The sequence below is a fragment of the Mustela putorius genome, unplaced genomic scaffold, assembly GCF_011764305.1.
Source record: "Mustela putorius furo isolate JIRA1106 unplaced genomic scaffold, ASM1176430v1.1 tig00003942_pilon_pilon_pilon, whole genome shotgun sequence".
NCBI lineage: Eukaryota > Metazoa > Chordata > Mammalia > Carnivora > Mustelidae > Mustela > Mustela putorius.
Genome location: NW_025422087.1, coordinates 14,308,269 through 14,328,943, shown reverse-complemented (window position 1 = coordinate 14,328,943; position 20,675 = coordinate 14,308,269). Strand labels below are relative to the sequence as shown.

The following is a 20,675-nucleotide window of genomic DNA, read 5'->3' as shown; positions in this document are numbered from 1 at the left end:
CACATTCCTATAAATATGTCTGTTATAACCATATACATGAAACCAAACACGAGTTCAACTGCTGTCTTCAACTCTCATCCATCACCTCATGGATCACTCTAGCTTCTTCCCCTTGCTTCTGTAAGCTCCCACTGCAACCGTGAGAACACTGGCTCCCACCACCTGCCACCCTCTACTTGGATACTCAGTTGGGATAGATTTGCACAGTACTATCGAATGGTGACCTCACTCCCACAGGAAACTACTTGATTAGTTACAGTGCAGTGCTGACTTACAGTCTCTCTTGACATTAGTCTTACAGAGTCCACTCATTTCCACACTTTGTGAGGTCAGTTCTTTCCCTCCCACCCTCTTCAGGGAGATTCCTGCACACACTGTAACATAGTTCGCTTGTTTCGTCACTTTCTGCATTCCATCCTGGGACTCCCTAGACCTCTTAAATGGTTTTTTGAAACTACCATACACTAAGGGTTGCTCTTTGTGCTGTGAAGTTCATGGGCTTTGACAAATGTATGGTGTCATGTACTCATCATTACAGCATTGCACAGAACAGTGTCACCACTCGAATATCTTGTGTTTCACTTTCCTTCCTCTCTCCAAACCCTTGGCAACAGCCAATCTTTTTCCCATCACCATAGTTCTGTCTTTCCCAGAATGTCATATAATTGGAATCATATGGTGTGCAGTATTTCCAGACTGACTTCTTTCAGTTAGCAATATGCCTTTAAGATTTGTCCATGTCTTTTTGTGGCTTGATATCTCATTTCTTTTTATCTTTGAAAAATATTCCATTGTACCCCAGTTTATCACTTACTGAAGGACATATTGGTTGTGGCCAGTTTTTGAATAAAGTCACTATAATTATGCATGGGAAGGTTTTTTTTTTTTTTTGAGGACCTAAGTTTTCTAATATGTTGGGTAGATACACAGGAGCATATTGCTAGACTATATGGTAAGGCTATCTTTAGCTTTGTAAAAAACCACCAAGCTATCTTTCTAAGTGACTGTGTCATTCTGCATTCCCATCAGCAGTAAATGAAGAGTTCCTGTTGCTATCTTTACTAGCAATTCCTACTATCCCCCCTCTTTTAAAAAAAATTTGGTCTTTTAAAAAAAATTTTTTTTTTTTTTTTAGGATTTTATTTATTTACTTGTCAGATAGAGAGAGAGAGAGACAGCATGAGCGAGCACAGGCAGACAGAGCGGCAGGCAGAGGCAGAGGGAGAAGCAGGCTTCCTGCCAAGCTAGGAGCCCGATGTGGGACTCGATCCCAGGACACTGGGATCATGACCTGAGCCGAAGGCAGCTGCTTAACCAACTGAGCCACCCAGGTGTCCCCCAAATTTGGTCATTTTAATAGGTGTGAAATGGTATCAGATTGTTTTCCCTAATAACAAATGATATTGAGAATCTTTTTAGATGCGTCTATTTTTAATTGGGTAGTTTGTCCTTAGGGTTTTCTATAAACAGGATTATGTGGAATGTGAATAAAGACAGTTTTACTTCCTGTAAGGTAAATATCTGGATGCCTTTTTTATTTTTTCTTATCTAATTGCACTGGCTACAAATTCCAGTGTAGGGTTGAATAGAAATTGAGAGAGAAAAACATCTTTGTTTTGTTCCCAGTCTTAGGGAAAAAACATTTAGTCTTTCATCTTTAAGCATGTAAGTTTTCCACAGACGCCTTTTATTAGGCTGGTGAAGTTCCCTTCTATTCGTTTTTGCTAAAGAGTTTTTTAAAAAAATTATTAATGGTATTAGATTTTATCAAACACATTTTCTGCACAAATGATCATGTGGTTTTGCCTTGTATTCTATTAATACGGTGCCTTATATTGCTGTGTTTTGGATGTTTAGTCAAACATCATTCCCAAGATAAATCTCACTTGGTCATGGCACCTGATGCTTATATGTTATTGCATTCAGTTTGTTAATATTTTGTGCAGGAATTTTACAACTATATCCATAAGAGATATTGGTCTGTAGTTTTCCCTTGCCAAGATGTGTCTTATCTGGTTTTGGTATCAGGCGATACTGTCCTTATGGGTGAGTTGGGAACTGTTCCCTCCTCTATTTTCTGGAAAAGTCTGTAAAGAATTGATTTCATTCTGCCTAAATGTTTGGTAGAATTCTCCAGGGAAGCGTTCAGCCCTGGGCTTTTCTTCATGGGAAGTTTTCAAATTCCCAATTCAACCTCCTTGTTTAGGTCCTTTCAGATTTCCTCTTTCTTTGGCTCAGTCAACTGTGTCTTCCAAGCAAGTGTCCATTTCATCGAGGCTATCCAATGTGCCAGCACACAGTTGTTCATACTCTTCTCTTATAATCCTTTGTTTCTGTAATGTTGGTAGTTACGACTTCTTTTTAATTCCTGGTTTTAATAATTTTAATAATGGACTCTTTTCCCTCTTTTTCTCTTGGCTTGTCGATTTTGTTCATCTTTTCAGAGAACAAACCTTTGGTTTCATTGATATTCTCTATTCTTTTTCTGTTCTCTACTTCTCTCATCTTTATCAGTTCCTTCTTTTTGCTTGATTTGGGGGTTAGTTTTCTTTCCTTCTTTAGTTTCCTAATATGGGAAGTTAGGTTATATGAGGTTTTCCTTTTTTAAAATTTAGGCCTTTATATCTTATACACATTTCCCTCTAAGTACTGCTTTGTGTATGCTGTGTTTTAATTTATCTCAAAATATTTCCCAATAGGTTTTGAGATTTCTTCTTTCATTCACTGGTTATTTATCAGTATATCGTAAAAATTACACATTTTGGGGAATATTTCAAATTGCTTTCTGTTATTGATTTCTACTTTAATTCTGTTGTGTTCTGAGGATGTACTCTGAATGACTTCAATCCTTCTAATGTGCTCAGTTTTGTTCTACAGCCCAGCACGTGGTCTAGGCTGAAGAATGTTCCATGTGTGCTTGAGAAGAATGTGTATTTTGCAGTTGGAGGGAAGGAGTCTGGTATCTATGTCAATGAGGTCAAATTGTTTTACAGTATTGTTACTTATTTATATCCCTGTTGGTTTTTTGTCTAGTTGCTCTAGCAAAGGTTGAGAGTGGGGATAGTGAAGATTCCAGTCATTACTGGTGAACTGCTTATTTTTTTCTCTTCAATTCTGTCTGTTTGGCTTCACATATTATGGGGCTTAGCTGTTAGGTGTGCGTGTTTATTATTGTTATATCTTTCTGAATGCTTTTATCATTAGAACATCTTTCTTTTTTCTCCAACACTTATTTTTTCCCCTGAAAAGTTTATTTTGCTTGCTATTAGTATAACCACTCCAACTCTCCTATGGGGTTTATTGGCATGAATTATCTTTCTCCATTTTTTTTTCTTTTTTAAAGATTTTATTTATTTATTTGTCAGAGAGAGAAAGAGAGAGCAAAAGCAGGGGGAGCAGCAGAGGGAGAGGGAGCAAGAGACTCCCCACTGAGTAGAGGACCTGGTGCAGGACTCCATCCTAGAACCCTGGGACCATGACCTGAGCTGAAGGCAGATGCTTAACAGACTGAGCCACCCAGGCACCCCAACCATCTTTCCATTTTCAACTACTTTGTGTTTTTGAATCTAAAATACAATTCCTGTTGACAGCATATGATTAGATTTTTTAAAAAATCCTGTCCTACAATCTCTGCTTTTTTTTTTTTTTTAAGATTTTATTTATTTATTTGACAGACAGAGATCACTAGGCAGAGAGGCAGGCAGAGAGAGAGGAGGAAGCAGGCTCCCTGCTGAGCAGAGAGCCTGATGTGGGGCTTGATCCCAGGACCCTGGGATCATGACCTGAGCCAAAGGGAGAGGTTAACCCACTAAGCCACCCAGGCGCCCCTAATCTCTGCTTTTTTATTGCAACCTTTAGTACATATATATTTACTGTTATGAATGCTATGATTTGATGTACATCTACCATATTGCTGTTTTTTAATGTCTTGTGTCTTTCACCCTTTTGTTTCTCCTCTTTCTCATGGTGTTAACTCAGTATTTTTTCTAGAGTTCTATTTTAACTCTTTTGTTATTTTGTGTTATATATATATTTTTAGGGTTTTTTTTGATGGTTTCTCTAGGAATTACACTGTATATTTTAATTTTTTTATCTACTCCAGATTAATATTAACTTAATTCTGGTAAAATAGAGAAAGTCTGCTCCAGCATTTGCTCCTTCCTCTTTTGTGTTATTATTATATATACTAAATCTTTATGTTATTAGCCTCAAAATAGTTTTGTAATTAGTGTTCTATGCACCTATCTTGGAAAGTAGTTAAAAGAAAAATATATTTATATTATCTGCGGTAGGTTCTATAATATCTTTGCCACATTCACCCCCAAATGTGTCACCTCATGATCCCTAGAGCCTGTGCTCTTATATGGCAAAAGAGACTTTTTCAATGTGATGACATTAAGGACCTTGAAATGGGGAGACAATTTTGGATAACCTGGCGGAGCTCAGTCTAAACACACGAGTCCTGGGTGCCTGGGTGGCTCAATGGGTTAAAACCTCTGCCTTCGGCTCAGATCATGATCCTGGGGTTCTGGGATCAAGTCCCGCATTGGGTTCTCTGCTCAGCAAAGAGCCTGCTTCCCCCTCTCTCTCTGCCTGCCTCTCTGTCTACTTGTGATCTCTGTCTATCAAATAAATAAATAAAATTAGGGGCGCCTGGGTGGCTCAGTTGGTTAAGCAACTGCCTTTGGCTCAGGTCATGATCCTGGAATCCTGGGATTGAGTCCCGCATCAGGCTCCCAACTCCATGAGGAGTCTGCTTCTCCCTCTAACCTTCTCCCCTGTCATTCTCTCTCTCATTCTCTATCAAATAAATAAATAAAATCTTTAAAAAAAATAAATAAAATTTAAAAAAACCCCAAAACCAAAAAACACACGAGTCCTAAACAGTAGGGAATCTTTCCTGGCTGTGGTCAGAGAGACAAAGGGAGATGTGTGACAGCTGATGAAGGGTTAGAAATATGGCACGTTGCCGGCTTTGGAAATGGAAAAGGCAGGTCATGCATGAGTCAAGGCAGGAGGGCAGCCTCTAGAAGCTTGTTTTCTTGTTCTGGAAGTTCAGTTATACAATCCAGCTGAACTAAGTATTACTTTTAACAAGTCATGTATGATTTGCTTTTTACTTCTTTATCTATTCAACTAATCTCATTTGAATTGACCAATCTAGATGATGATTGTTTTTTAAAATGTGTTTTAAACGTTCTTCATCAAGTCATTATGTTCCCTCTAGATGCTAATCCCTGCTGAAGCCTTGCAGGCTAGGTCAGCTTCCGGTTATCTTACCATGTTACACAAGTGAATCCCAGGGCAAAGATCTGTTGATCTGCTGATGATGTTTAATTGGGCAAAATAGTGCCAGGATCATGGAGGAAACAGGGACTTGCCATACTTTACCTTGTGTTTTTAACAGGGTCTCTGACAGGATGAAAGGGTCATGAGAAATCACTGTTAAAGAGGTAAATATCTAATTGAGCATTAGATTTTTGAAATTATTCTGAATGCATTCTCAGGATTTCAGAATTGAGAACTCTTTGTAAACTCACTTGTTATTAGAAAAGAGTCACTTTGTGGTAAAATAAGCAAACTGAGAGTATGTGCCATTTGGGAGTTAAAAATAATCCATTATTAACTGAAATAGAGAAAACCATAGATCTTATGGAGCTTGTGTTCTAAATGTGGAGACAGATAATAAATAAATGAAAAGTTAAATACATAAGATCAGATAATGCTAAGATCTAGGGAGAAAACGCAGAAAACAGGGACAGAGTGACAGGGACTGAGGGGAGGGTAGAAGGTATATTTTACACAGGGGAAGCAGGAGTCCTGGGGGTGGTGGCAGTGGTTTGGGCTGGGTGGTGGCAATTGAGATGCACACGAGCGCAGACTATATTTTGGAAGCTGTATTGCGGGACGTAGTGTGGGGCATGACCGAAAAGCATCCAGAACACGGGGTTCCTGGGTTTCCAGCTAGAGCGGTAGATCTATGTTGGTGGCATCTGTGAGGTGGGCAAGGTTAGTAAAGAAATAGTTTCGGTGGAGGAAATATTTGCTTTTGTATTTTTGCCTTAGTTCTATTTTTAGTTTTTAATTCCCTTTAATCAGTCTTAATACATGTCTGTTTAAATAAAGTTCTAGTAGTTCTGAATGCAAGACAAGTCATTTTGGGAAAAAATGATGAGGATTAAATAACTAGTTATAAATAACAGAGTTATAAAATACATAAATAATAGGCATAAGCAACAGCTTCAATGTTCATAAATACTGTGATTCCTATAATTGGCTGCATGTGTTGGATTTTATTTAGCCTTCTGAAAGCTTTTCTCTGTTCAAGTTATTTGGGGATCTTCCAAAAATTTAACGCCTACTTGTTTTCATGAGCAGTAGAACTTTGTGCAAAGACTCAAGTTTCTAAATCAATATTCCAGGAAATGTACCATCTTCAAAGTCAAGATTTGCCTGCACAGAGACTACATTGGTTTGAGGATACACTAGAGATGCTGCCTGCTAATTACTTCTGTTCACATCAAATGATTTCCCAAAACAAGCATTTTTATGTGCTGAAATATTTCTTACGTAAACTCCACAGAGGAAGGTCACCCTGTGTGGGACTCAGGGGGTGCAAGCTTTCACAAAGAGAAAGTCTGCATAAATAAAACTTCTGTAAGCAAGATAGATTTTATCAGATTCCCTCAGTTGTTATTTTGAAACTTATTTTGAAACTATGGAATAATTTAAACACCTACCAGTAGCATGTGACTCCCTGGCTGCCGAAGGACCCTCGCGGCTCTGGCGATATGCTCTATGGCCTCCTTGAAGAACACCATGGAATGAAAAATCTAGCGGAGGAAATGGGACAGATCAATTGCTGACAGGCACAGAAATAGCGAAGGTTCACTGCAGTTTTAGGTACAAGGATCCGGGAGTGAGAGAGATGATTTTGGTAATCCAGCAACCTAGACTCCGTGAGAAATCAAGGTGCGTCACGAGGACTGTCCCTATGCCAGTGTTGCCGGGAGCAGGACCACAGGAGTCACAGTATCGAGGGAAGAGAAGGATGAGAACAACAGCATTGGTGCTGCGGCTCTGTTTTGGGGGGGCCTCGTGCTGAGGGAAGAGCCCCAGGAGATGGGACTCTGGCGTCTACAGTTTCGTCGGGGCCTCTCGTCTGACACCTGTCTGCCCCAGGCAGTAGTGCCAGAGGTGCTGCTCCCTGCTGCTCCTTTGCACATGCACAGAGGGAGAGAGAATCCCAAGTAGACACCCAGCTGAGCACGGAGCCCAATGTGAGGGGTCGATCCCAGGACCCTGAAACCACGGCCTGAGCCCAAATCAAGAGTTGGATGCTTAACCGACTGAGCCACCCAGGTGCCCCCTTTCTCTCATACGCACACAGATGCCTTGGAAATATCTGCTGTGAAATAAATATAGCCATCTGTGTGCGTGTATGTAAATGACCTGTGTACACACACACACACACACACACACACACACACACGTACTCCTCAGAGTCTACACTGAGCATGTCTGCTGTACCTCCAAAGATGCGGAGCTCAACTTCATTTGGAATTCATTCAGTACATTGGCGAGTTTATGGTAGTCATTGGTGTTCCGGTAGATCTTTTTCCTATGGGCCTTGTTTATATCCAAGAAATCCACAAATACAGTTGAGTCGTTCATCAGTTTCTCTTTTGTCCACTGAACCTATTGTAAGATGATCATTTAGGAGTACGGGTTAATAGCCAAATTCTTCTCGTTATCAAAACTAATGTAACAGATCTGCATCAGAGAAGCTCTTGGCACAGCAGATCAAGGTAGGCCTCCGGAGCTCTTCGCCTTTTGTGTGCTGTGGACCGGTGTTGGCAGTGAAACCAATGGACCCTTTCTCACAATGGTGTTTTGAAGTACATACAGTACAACACAAGAGTTGCAAAGGAGATCAAATGGTGTTCTATCAGAAATGTGCTGCACCAGCACTGCACCCACATGGGTCTTCCACGTGGGTCTCAGCAACCCCCTGCTCCCCCAGCCTGTGTCTAGCGCTGGAAATTCCTAGCAGGCACCCAGGAGACACAGCTGGGTGGCAGGACAAAATGATGGGTAAAAGGGTATCTGGAGTCCGCTGTCCTGGGTTGGCTGGACTCTACCACTTAACTAGCTATGTAACCTGGGGCAAGTTCTTCACCCTACTCTGCCTCAGTTTCTTCATCTGTTAAGTGAGAATAGCAAGAGGACCTCCATCACAGAGGCATTATATATATTGAAATGAGTAATGATATAGAAAGCTCTGGGAACAGTGTCTGCCACATTGCAAGTGCAAAGACTGTTAACATTATCACATTTGTATTTTTTTTTAATGAAAATAAGCCAGCCAACCAACTGATTAAATGATACTATATAAACCCAAATTCTCAGAGCACCAATTTATATCTTTCTATCTTTAAGGAAGATTGGGTCAGTATGTCTTTGGGTCTTGTAGCTATTCCTGCTATAAGGGTAAGCCACGTGTCCCTGACCAGCTACCTCTACCTCTGTTGCTTGGTTGGTCTGGCAAAGCCTGAAACCTGGACTATAGGGGCTATTTACAGGAGGAATTTCGTGAACTTCACCCGGGCAGGAATGCGCTCTCTTTCATTATTTTAGCAAAGTTTATCCGTTCCTCCTCCCTCCATTCTTCCTTCCTCCTAGTTATCCTTATCGAGCACCAATGGAGAGGAAGGAAGGATGCTGGATTCTGGCAATTTAGGAAGAGACAGGGATCAGTGAGTTTGTTCTCACAGAATCCATAAGGTTAGAGAGAGAGAAGTAACTACATTATCATGAGTTCTAGGACAGGAAAATCCACAGTCCTGCGAGAACACAAAGAAGGGACCCTCCAGCTGGAAAGCTGTCGGGGTCACGCCCCTAAGATGGCGCCGGAGCAGTTCGGACAGCCTAAAAAATATCCGCCCTGGCCACACGTGACCTCGTGCTCGTCACATGAGCACCGTATGCCACCACTGCCTACGAGCCCCAGATACCTCCTGTTCACGTGAACACCTCTCTGATTGGCTGTATGCTCCCTGTTCATGTGAACACCCCTGTGATTGGCTGTTAGGCTCTATATAAGGCAAGGGAACGTCCCCGCAAGGGGAGGAGAAAGATGGACCAGGGAATAAATAAGAGCTTGTGCATCGACCTGTGTGTGAGTTGCGTCATCTCTGCGGGCAGGGAGAGCACAAAGGAAAGTGTGTGGTGTCGGCCAGCAACACCCACTGAAGGAGGAAAGACAAGCTGAATCTGGAAGGACGGCCACAGGGCTCCCAGAGGTGTGGAGCAGAGGTGGGGGAGATGCCCCGCACTCCGGCTAGGACATGGGGCTGAGGTGCTGCCCTTTCTGGCGTGGTGAAGGCTGGGAGAGTACCCCCGGTTGCTAAGGTGGGCAACATCAGGCCCGGGCACCAGGAGGAGCTAGGAGTGCAGTGGGCAAAGCCTGGAAACGTTTTTTATTTTTTTATTTTTTATTTTTAAAAAAAGATTTACTTATTTATTTATTTGACAGACAGAGATCACAAGTAGGCAGAAAGGCAGGCAGGAAGAGAGAGAGGAGTAAGCAGGCTTCCCGCCAACCAGAGAGCCAAATGCAGGGCTTGATCCCAGAACCCTGGGATCATGACCCGAGCCAAGGTAGAGGCTTTAACCCACTGAGCACCCAGGCGCCCCCCCGGGAAACGGTTTTGCAAGTGGTTTTATGTGTTGAACCTGAAGCAGCCCTAGCACCATGAGCTGGACTTCGAAGACAAACCCAGGTCTGACTCTAGAGTTCAGTTTCTTTCTGCCAATCCACCTGTCTGTATCTGAATTGTAGACAGAGGTCCAGTTCTTTCCCACAGCTTACATTTATTAGGCACTTACTGTATATCAGTAACTGCTCTAACCTCAAATGAACACTGCTGATTCTCAACACAGCCTCCCAGGTGGGTACAGCTGCTACCCCAACTTCAGATACAAGGGTGTGGAGACACGGGGATCCCCTGCCACAGCCCCACACCTGCTCAGAGAAACATAAGCGGGGTCAGGGCTGGTAAAGGCCAAAGACATCAAGACCTTGTCATTTACATCTTGTCAAATCTATGCTCATTTAGATATTAATTATCAAGTAGAAAATGGGATTGTTAATGATGTTGTTACTAATGTTATAGGCTTTCAGGTTATCTTTTCCCAAGATAACCACTTAAAATAATTTTTAAAATAGAGGCTTACCTGAAAATAATTCTCAATTTCCTTTGAGAGAAGTTGATAGAAAAGCCGTTTTTCAGTGTATTCAATCAGGCGATCGTGAAACACTCGGGTGGCTTCGTGAACAAAGAACAGAGCGGCCATCTCTCTGGAGTTGATGACAACCCTCTCAGCTTGCAGCAACCCCAGGAGAAGCTGTGAGGGATTGAAATGTTAGATTTTTAACATTAGCAGGTAGTATGTGAAATAGAGGCTCAATTTTTGCAGGTTTATGATTCCATAAAATTAGAAGCAATTATCTAGGTCCAAATTGTCCATTTCTCCAAGTGATAAACTAGATTTTTGATGAGATGGGCAGGTTAATACTCAGGGAAAACGGACACAGCACCCCCCATGGAGGGAGAGGGGATGAGGACCGCTGGGCCTGGCCTCTTGAGGTCTCGCTGGCCTGGGAGGCCACGGGTCCTGACTACAGTGCTGAGGTGGGCTGCAGGTAGGGCTGGGGGCGAGCTTCTTCATGCTGATGTTCTAAGATTCTGAATGTGGATGAAAAGAACTTATAACGCATTTCAAACATGATATACACCATTTTGGACCACAGGTCCATGGTAAGGAGAGAAAAACTGAATTCCAAAATTGTTTTTCTTGGGATGCCTGCGTGGCTCAGGTCATGATCCCAGGGTCTTGGGATCGAGTCCCACATTGGGCTCCAGTCCCACATTGGGCTCCCTGCTCAGTGGGGAGCCTGCTTATCCCTCTGCCTCTGCTGTGCTTGTGCCCCCTGCTTGTGCCCTCTCTCTGACAAATAAAGTCTTTGAAACCCCCCCCCCAATTGCTTTTCTTAATGTTTTAATTCTGAAAATTATTTGATCAAGGCTAATGACTAAGGCGGCATGGTTGGCAACATTTCCTGTTGGAAAAAACAAGGCTCATAGGAATTGCAAGCATATTTACAAAATGCATATAGGCTTTCATTTTCAGAGAGCAGAAATAATATCTCAGAAATAAAGCAAAACTGAAAGCCACGTAATACCCTTGCCACTGAGAATCTCAGCCAATATTCTAACAGTCTGAGTGGCTTCATCACTGAGTTCTCCACAAGGAATTGTTTTAATGATTCTTTCTAAAGGGCTCACAGGGTAAACTGCTAATGAACAGCAAAACTAATCAACTTGAATTCCTTTTCCCCCCTTCTTGAACAATTGAATGTTTACAGTGGAGAAATGGGGGGAGAGAGAGAGAGAGAGGATCAATTCAGTAAAATTACATTTCCTTAACTTACAAATTAAAGTTAAGCTAAGGAATGAATTTTAAAACACACCTTAAACACATCTCGAAGATTAAACAGGTAGTGACATTTCGCTGGGGTTGGCAGCATATTCTGACATACTTGAGAGTAGACGGCGAGAGAACATGATATTATCTGATCCTTACATTTCTGAACGTTGGATGTGAAGTTATTGATGGAGAAATACATTCCCAAATGAGCCTTTAAAAAGAAATCTTATAGTCAGCTCGAAAGTTTAAGCATACTTTCTTCCTAATTAATCCCCCACTGAAAAGGAGATGTTACTATCATGGAGGATGAATGACATTTAAAATGTTAGTAACCAGAATCTACTTTAAACCAAACAGACTAATACAAAGACACTGCAAGTGTCACAAACCGGGGGAAAATCCCACTTCGTCTGAGTTTGGTGAATGATCTAGAGGCATGTATTGTGGCTCTCTGGGGACAATTTATGCCCCATGTGAGTGTATGCCATAGGTGTTGACAATTCTCCCACCCCCTTGCTCCCCTGTAGAGGCTACTAGATGGACTACTAAGTGCTAGAACTATTTTCTCATTTTGGGTTGGTGCATGTATATATATATATATTCTTCTACGTTAGGATTTTTTAAGTGGTGGTTGTTGTTGATCATGTGCAGAATTACCAAGGGCTCTTTGAAAAACAGATTTAAACATTAATCTTTAAATTTTATATTATAAAGAAGAAAAACACATGATGAGTTTTGAAAAAAATCAGTAATCTTGCATAACATTTTTTTTTCTTTCCTTTTTTAAAAGTAAGCCCCAGCACGGGGCTTGAACCCACAGCACTGAGATCAACACCTGAGCTGAGCTCCAGAATCAGACACTTAACTGACTGAGCCACCCAGGTGCCCCTCAAATTTGTTTTTCTAATCAAACCAGATTTCAAGTTGAGCTGTTTTTCTAATAAGATATTTCAGATTTTCTTATTTTGTGTTCTATAAAGAAATGAAGAGAACAAACCGAGACAGAAAACTCCAGGAGAGCTTGCTAATAATATAGGCTCCTGAGCGCCTCCCCCTGCCCAAGATATGCTGGCTCAGGGCCTTCAAGAATGAAGTCGCAGGATCCACGTTACATGTGCATTACACGTGTGCCGCATGTATTTCTAATGCACACTGACTGATGTTTTGGTTACTTTGAGACAGGTTACAACCACAGGCCAGAAAGGGAAGGGGGGAACAAAACCCATCACCTTAAGGAATTGTCTTTCAGTATCAATGGCTTTAATTTCTTCTCGTATACCATGAAAATAAAATTCTGTTCGGCAGAAAATGAGATGGATGCATTACCTGGAAAATAGCCCGCAAGGCGTGCTGTGGAGGGTGAGGCAGCACCAGGATGGAAAAGTGCTTGAGCAGACGTGGGCTGGCATGCCTCCTGACCGCTGCAGGGGCACAGGCTGCCACCAGAGAAAGATCTTGAATGTTCTGAGGGAAGTATGGAAAGGACAGGTACATGCATCCGTAGAAAGTGAATTATCACCCACTTCCCAGCCCCCAGTGAACAGAAGATTTCAATGTTTAGACAAAAAGACGATTTGCTGCAAAAACAAAAACTCTGACAGTAATAGAATCTTCTTGGAAGTAACTGAAATCCTCGAAAGCAATTTTGAGGGCTGTTCCTTCCAGAAGGCTTTCTAAATGTCATCAAGTCATAGCTTGTCTTTGAAGAAGCAATTACTGGACCCTGAGCAACATGGTTGAGGCAGGCAGAGAGGACTCTGGTGCTGAGGGAGGGCTCGGGAGCATGGAGTGAGTCTCCAGGGAAGCCAAGGTTGTGCAGGTCACCTCCCGGGGACCTTCCTGCCCAGGCTGCATGTGGATTCTTCTCCTGGCTGCGTGCCAACAGTGGTTCCGACCCTCGGGTGTCCCAGCTGACACCCCGCACCAGCCAGGGTGCTGTTCAGGATCGCTGGCCCAGGTCTGTCTGAGTCGTGAACCTGTTTGTAATGCAACCATTTATACAAAGTCTGTTCTGGAGTGCAGGGCTCGTGATGTCCAGGGAAGGAACCGGGTGAGGAGACGAGTGCATTTGCTTTTTCAAAAACTGCAGCCATTCTGATTCGGTTCAATGTAAGGAAAACAAAGACACAGGAATCCTGCCCTGGGAATCTGCTGGACTTTGCAATGGTACTGAACATCCCTGATCTGGGATCTCGCAAATAAAGACGCAGAGCAGTCCTACCCGGACAGTAAGGATGTGCTGGGAAACATTTTCGCTAGCTTTTCTCATCTATATTCACAGCTGTTGCCCTGAAAAATCTGATGAACTATTGATGTGATTAATAGTGAGCATTTATTTGACTCAGAAATTAAACCTATAGGGCCATACTCATAATTTCCACTAACAGCAAATCCTACGGAGCCGAGCAGAATGACAAAAGACGCCACCGGCATGGTTCAAGCAGGGTTTCCGGTGTGTTCTGTGTGTTCATCTGACTAGAGTTCCTAAACTTCTCAATTCACTCAACACTGTTCTGAATATTTAATTCATTGTTAATGGGGACACAATCTTTGTATATGCTGTACCTTCCAAGTGTTCTTCTTTGTGTCGTACAGGCCTCCCATATCTAGTAACTGCCGGATTAATTCCAGGGGTGGCTGAGCTCCGTATGTGTCTGATTCTGGCATGTTTAGATCATCAATGAACAGTACAATCTGGAGCAAGACAAAAGATTTTAAAACATATCACTTAGTATTGCCTTATCTTCTATTACAACTTAGGAATATTAATTACACTATGGTGTAAAAACAAAGTTATATGAAATGACATGTCTATTTTTCTGTTAAAAAGCAAAAGACCAAATTCCATTTTGAAGAGAGGAGTTTAGAAAATGGTAAGTTTTCAAAATAGCAGACAGCACTCAACAAGGCTCTTCTCTTGGTACCTTTCCCTGGGGCTGCAGATCTGCTTCTCTTCCTCTTTTGGTCATGTTAAAAACAAGACAATAGGGGCACCTGGGTGGCCCGGTAGGTTAAAGCCTCTGCCTTTGATCCTGGGATCAAGTCCAGCATTGGGCTCTCTGCTCAGCAGGGAGCCTGCTTCCCCCTCTCTCTCTGCCTGCCTCTCTGCCTACTTATGATCTCTGTCAAATAAATAAATACAATCCTAAAAAAAAAAAAAAACCATTAAAACAAACAAAGAAAATAAGACAATAGGCCCAAAATGGAGTCCCTCATGGTAAGCCCCATGGCACCCAACACAGACTTAATGACAGTTTCGGCTCATGGAATCCTAAGCCGGTGACTCAGCATTAGGCAGGTCGTTGGCCCGACAGACCCCTGCCACCCACTTAGGGAAAGTGACATCACCACAACCAACACGCTTTTTGCCAGTATAAACCCCACCCTGTTGCCCACCCCTCTGCCTGTTGATCTGTCATTTTGTACAGCTCCTGGAACGCCCTTCTTTTTGTGAGGCGAATGCCTTGAAGATTCATGAATAAGTGAGCAAAGCCAATAGATCCTTACAGTTAACTCAGCTGCATTTTGGTTTTTAACAGTCTCAAGTCATGCTCACAGGAGAAAAACGTGGTCAAATACACCGTTACAAACCCACAGGCCTCTAACACGTTTTCTGTCTTATGTGGTCATGTTTAATTTAGACTCCAGGCACTTCTTTTGGCTTTTGTAATTCTGAATCAGTAAAATTGATCAATATTATGCCTATCTGAAAACCGGAGCCTTCGTTTATTAAGTGCATTTTCTGGCATGGGCAGGAGTGTATGTGACGCTTTGCTTTCTCTGTTTACGGTTAATTAACGAAAGCAAGTCACACGCGGCTTCAGCAGCACTTGCAGATTGGCCTGCGGGACGGGAGGTGTTTTTACCCTGCTGTTCTTTGGCGCTCCAAGAGTGTCTTTGGTTCTTCTGACTAATTTCTTCAGGATCATCTCCTTGGCTTTGGCAGCTGTGATACCGATGCTAAAATTTATCGTTGATACTACAATTCCCTTCTTATCATTTTTCAAGGAACTTTCATCAGTTTTGACTGCTGGCTTTTTAATATGCTTATCTGTTATGCCAAATATGGAAAAGAAACACAGATTTAGAGAACTTAAAGCATATGTGTGATTTATTTTATGGTGTTAGGAAATGTGAACATCATATAATTTTACTCCAGCGTTGTCATTTTCAGGAAATCACTGAGGACAATTCAGTGAGCAAAGGAATACCAACTGGGGAATGTTTCCCAGGACTTCCTTCCTTTGGTGTGGTCTGCAGGGACTCTACAACCACACAGCCAAATACAACAGCAGGGAAGCTGGGGGAATGCTCCGTGGTTTATGCACAACTGACACAAGTATGCTTTTAGGACTTCCTAGTGTCCGGATGTGCAAGGTGGTGTGTATGTACTGAAAGTTCACACAGAGGTCTGAAGGCAGCAGGCACCGGTGTCCACTCGGGACACATTCCCTGAGAGCACCCTCCACGAGGGCCACTGTGGATGGTGCGACAGCAAACCCAAAAGTAGACCCAGAACCAAAAACTCCTCTGGCAAGAACCCTGGGGCCAGGCTTCCTTCCCGATGTGCAGCTGTCTGGGGTCTGTTCCTGCTTTTCCTCTGCAGAAATGGGGTGGCTACTCCCAGAGCCCCGGCCCGAGTTCTCCAGGAGGACCTGAGAATGCATATAGTAACTTCACCACTGAGTTACTCGGACAAGGGTGAAGGAACAGGAGAGGCCGACCCTGCCTCCAGGGACTTCCAGACTGAGTCCACTGTTCCCCCAAGAAGCCGGAGTCCCCACTTGCTGGGAAGCTCTGCCATCACCACCCCCACTGCTGGGTTCAGCAGGGCAGTCTGAGGGTGAGTGGGGATATTTTAGGACTCTCGATTATAAACAGGCAGTGGAAATCTGTTCATTCTGAGATTCTGGTCACGTGGTGACCTGCACATGGCTGCGAGAGGAAGGAGAGTCACATGACATAATACGCACCTTGACCTTCAGCTCCTGCCTTGGGAGTTTCAGAGAGAAAGAGGCTGATATTCTGCTTCAGGCTATTGGAATACAAGGTTTTCGAGATTCAAGATTAGCTCGCTTCCCACAGTAGCCATGCAAACAAAATATAATCAAAGTACCGGTGTGTCTTGGGTTTTACCTCGTTCTCCTACAAGGAAACAAATACTCCTCTTTCCCATTTACACTTTTACAGAGAAGACTGTGCTGCTGCCATCACCGTTAAGTTCAACAACATAGGCTTACTCTAAACACAAACTGGACAAATTCCTAGGGTGCCAGGCTACTCGTATGCCCGATGGGTAGTAAGCCATTTACTCACTAGTCCCTTTGTAAACGGCACTTTTCCTTGTGCACGGCTCAACAGAAACGCCTTTCACTTTTACTTTGGTCTTGCCTTCAGATGTTGCTCTGTATTGTGATTTTGTTATTAAAATCCTGTTCAGTTTAAACAGTGATCTTATAGTAAGAGTTCTTTTTTTAGTGTCTGTTACTAATGATTATAATAATTCAGATAAGGAATGACTCCAATGACATTAAATGTTTACAGCCTTATTTAAGCGTAGTTCCAAAATCATTCATGCAACATGCAGGTGGTGGGGCTCTGGCTACCAAGTGCCGTTGGAAAGACATGTGTGGAAGTTCAAGATGTCTTGGGAAGACAGGACAGCCTTGACGAGTGCAGGTGGGAGATGGCCTGGTGCAGCGTGGGAGGAATCCAACCGTGTCATTCTGTTCAAACAACAGTGTGCTTCTCTCACATTTTAATGAGAATTAACTTTAAAAATTTGTAATTTTTATTTGCACAATTTACAACTCTTTTTCATCCCTCCCTTCAGGAAGAGACATGGAGAAAGACAAAGTTCTTTGTAAAGAACTTTTTTTTTCCTCAAGTAGGCGCTATATTGTGTGGGTGGAGCCCAATGGGACAGGAACCCATGACTCTGAGATCAGACCTGAGCTGAGATCAAGAGTCCCATGTTTAAAGAATATTTCATATTTGATAAGATGAAGATTCTAGTCAAGAAAACCAATGATATGCAACAATTTTTGGCAAGTTTTAGGTGTATTTTTCCAGGAAGGAAAATAAATAGTTCATAGCTGTACTTTGTTATGTAAGAAAAAGGAGATTTTAATTTTAGTTATATTTAAAATAAAGGTAAAATCTCTCATTTAAAGGAATTAATCTAGGTGTTAATACTTTGGAAAAGTACAGATTTTCTTCTTCGCTTCTCTTTGGAAGAGTTCTGCATTTCTACATAGCAGGTTTGCTTTTTAAAACAAGGCACATTTATATGTTAAAGCAAAATTTTTTTTACCAGACAAATCAAATTTGGTGTTTCAACATACAACCTTGATTTTTTAATTTCACTGTACAGTAGGACTTCTCCTAAGATGGAACTGTATTTCACATCCAGTGCTCCAGGACCCTCCAGCCTCTCAAGCATTTCATTAATGGCACTGGTTTTCCCAACAGCAGGGTCTCCTAAGGGGGGGAAAAAAGACTTTTTTTTTAGGTGGAAGGAAATGAATAGATGCTAACATATTAAGATGAACCAGTAACATTTTATTTGAAAACTGCATGAAAAAGATTCTTTTCTCCCTTTTGTTTTTTTTTTAAAAAAACCATGGTTAAGCCTGGGTAAACCAGGACGTAGATACGAAATCCTCTCAAATTACTTACAGCTCTGATAAAAGGACACAGTCAAAGTTACCCATTGTGTTTAATCGAAGGCTCATTTACGGCTCTGGCAAATATTCCAGCTCACAGCACAGAGGAGCTGCTGCATGCAATTCATTTCCCTGAACGTTTCTGCTGACACAATCTGGGGAGAGACGTGATGACAAACTCCAGCAGAACACGGTCAGGACTGCATAGTCCACCCGATATTAAGAGTAAGAATGTTTTCTCAAAAGATTTTATTTATTTATTTGACAGAGATCACAAGTAGGCAGAGAGGCAGGTGAGGGGGGGGGTGGGCGGGAGACAGGCTCCCTGCCGGGCAGAGAGCCCGATGTGGGGCTCGATTCTAGGACTCTGAGATCATGACCTGAGCCAAAGGCAGAGGCTTAACCCACTGAGCCACCCAGGCGCCCCGAGAATAAGAATCTTCTTAGGCCAAACTGGAGGCAACGTATAGATTATGTGAGAGTTCCAGCCTCATTATTTTCCGTGTGAAACTCTGGGAGCAATACTAGGGCCCTGGTGATGGGCAACAAAAGGTAAGGAAGGGGTCAAATAAATGTTATGGGAGACGTGGGGCTGTATGCATTAGTCACTTGGTAACCTTAAAAGATGGAAACATTTAAACATCAGGTTGAGAAATTGTGAATTTTTTTTTTTTTTTAAATCAGGCAGGTTCTTTTAATTTTTTCCTTGTATGTAATTACATTTAATCAGACCAATCTTTGCTCCTTCTGTCAGGGACACTCGAAGGCTGTCAGCCCAAGGCTGTGGGGGCCATGTGTGCACTGATCCTGTAGTTCTACTTCTGGAATTTGTCTTGGAAGGAACCAAAGAATGAAGATTTATAACGTCCTCACCTGGCAAATGTGAGCAAATGGGCATTCATACACTGTTGGTAGGAATACATGTTGACATAGTGTCTAGAGCCTCTCAGAGCATATCCCCCCCCCCAGTTATAAAGTAAAATGTTTAGACTATGTAATTACTAAGCCTGTTCCTAACTCTATAAATTCTCCTTCTTTAAATCTTCCTAATACCTGTGAGAAGTACGGGGCAGAAATTCTTTAAGAGAAAGCTTATGAGGAAAGAGAGGGACACTGTGTCTCTGGTGGCGATATAAGTGATGTTCTCTCCGTATTCTGTGATCTTCAACAGGTTTTCACTCGATCCTTCAGGGTCCACTAGCATGGATGTTCCTAAGGTAAAGTTAAAAAGTGTCAAATGACCTATAGATAAACATTAATCTTTTGGGTACTGGATACTTTCTGGAAAAGTCTGGACATTGTAAAACCATGTCAGCAGCTGCAGAGAAGCCAGAACGGACCATCAGTCCCCCTGTCATCTCTGCTGATCTCAGCAGCTGTTCCTTCCACTGGCACTCAGCTGGTGCCAGCCCCCACTCCACCCACACTCCCACCGCCCAAGGCCCCTTCTCCTCCCGCTTCCCTCCAGTGAAAGGAAGAAAGCAGCTCTCCTGCCCAGCCTGCCGCAGTCCTTCAGAAGAACTTCCCTTCCTGGGCAAGCCTTCTCCTCCCCTCATCTGTCTCGTTGCTGTCGAAACTTTCTGATGTACAAATATTTATGTCCTAGTATCCCCCATCTTTTTATTGGTTGAACCAGGGGAAACATATCTATTTAGTAAAATTCAGTTGAATATGGGCAATTTCATATGAAATGTAACACACACTCACACCCCCCCAAAACTAAACCAAATCTCTCTTGAACCCACAGCTTCCTACAAATTCCACCCTCATTCTTTCCACTATTATGCAGCTAAACTTCTCAGAAGGGCTTCACATGACAGAGATCTCACTTGCTCATCTTGAGGTCGCTTTTCTAATGCTAGCAACCGACTGGCTGACACACTTGCGTGGGGCACAATTCTGAAGGCCATAAAGGCATGCGGTCGACAGTCTCCTTCCTATTCCCGTATCCTAGGAACGAGTTCCCATACCGTGTATGCCGGTCAGCAACTTTTAAAAACTGAGTATTTGAAGGTATCAGGGACTTCTTGCCAGTGCCCCAGCAATGGATATTTATGTTCTTTCTAGGCCTTAGCTGAGTTTAGAGAATATCCCCATGTCATTCTGCACACAGCCTCTCACATGCACAGTTGCTGGGTCGGTATAAACTGGAGTACGGTGTAGAATTCTGATGTATACTGACAAGTTGGCTTCCCGTGTTTTCATTCCAAAGCCCTGTGCATCACTAATGGTATTTCTGAGAATCTTCCTCGATTGTCATGAAAAAAAAATGTGGGGGTTTGTTATGTTTTTGTTTCTGGTGCCAGAGACTGGTCTGGTACCAGGTCCTCTGATTTACTTGGCATAGGCTCAGTTGAAGGTGATGTTGTGATGTTCTGATGTTTCGATTCCTGTTATGGTTTGGCTTTGAAAACTCAGGAGGGTTTTAGTATCTTTTAAGCTCGTGGCCTACAATTAGGATAAATTGGGACCAGAGGAAGTTGTATCTCAGATTTGGAGGAAATACCTCTGGTTTCCCAT

At 42.6% G+C, this 20,675-nt stretch overlaps 1 protein-coding gene across 1 annotated transcript in view; it reads right to left on the bottom strand.

The window, feature by feature from the left end:
* The window catches only part of DNAH14 (dynein axonemal heavy chain 14), a 333,925-nt gene that overhangs the window by 98,485 nt on the left and 214,765 nt on the right, over positions 1-20,675 (bottom strand). Inside the window, exons 45-54 of the mRNA XM_045069521.1 lie at positions 19,209-19,367; positions 17,838-17,970; positions 16,464-16,525; positions 15,357-15,541; positions 14,056-14,184; positions 12,817-12,954; positions 11,534-11,701; positions 10,237-10,407; positions 7,531-7,698; positions 6,741-6,833 (exon numbers count right to left, since the gene is read on the bottom strand). Of these exons, the coding sequence (XP_044925456.1) occupies positions 6,741-6,833; positions 7,531-7,698; positions 10,237-10,407; positions 11,534-11,701; positions 12,817-12,954; positions 14,056-14,184; positions 15,357-15,541; positions 16,464-16,525; positions 17,838-17,970; positions 19,209-19,367 (1,406 nt within the window). The remainder of the gene's footprint in view (positions 1-6,740; positions 6,834-7,530; positions 7,699-10,236; positions 10,408-11,533; positions 11,702-12,816; positions 12,955-14,055; positions 14,185-15,356; positions 15,542-16,463; positions 16,526-17,837; positions 17,971-19,208; positions 19,368-20,675) is intronic.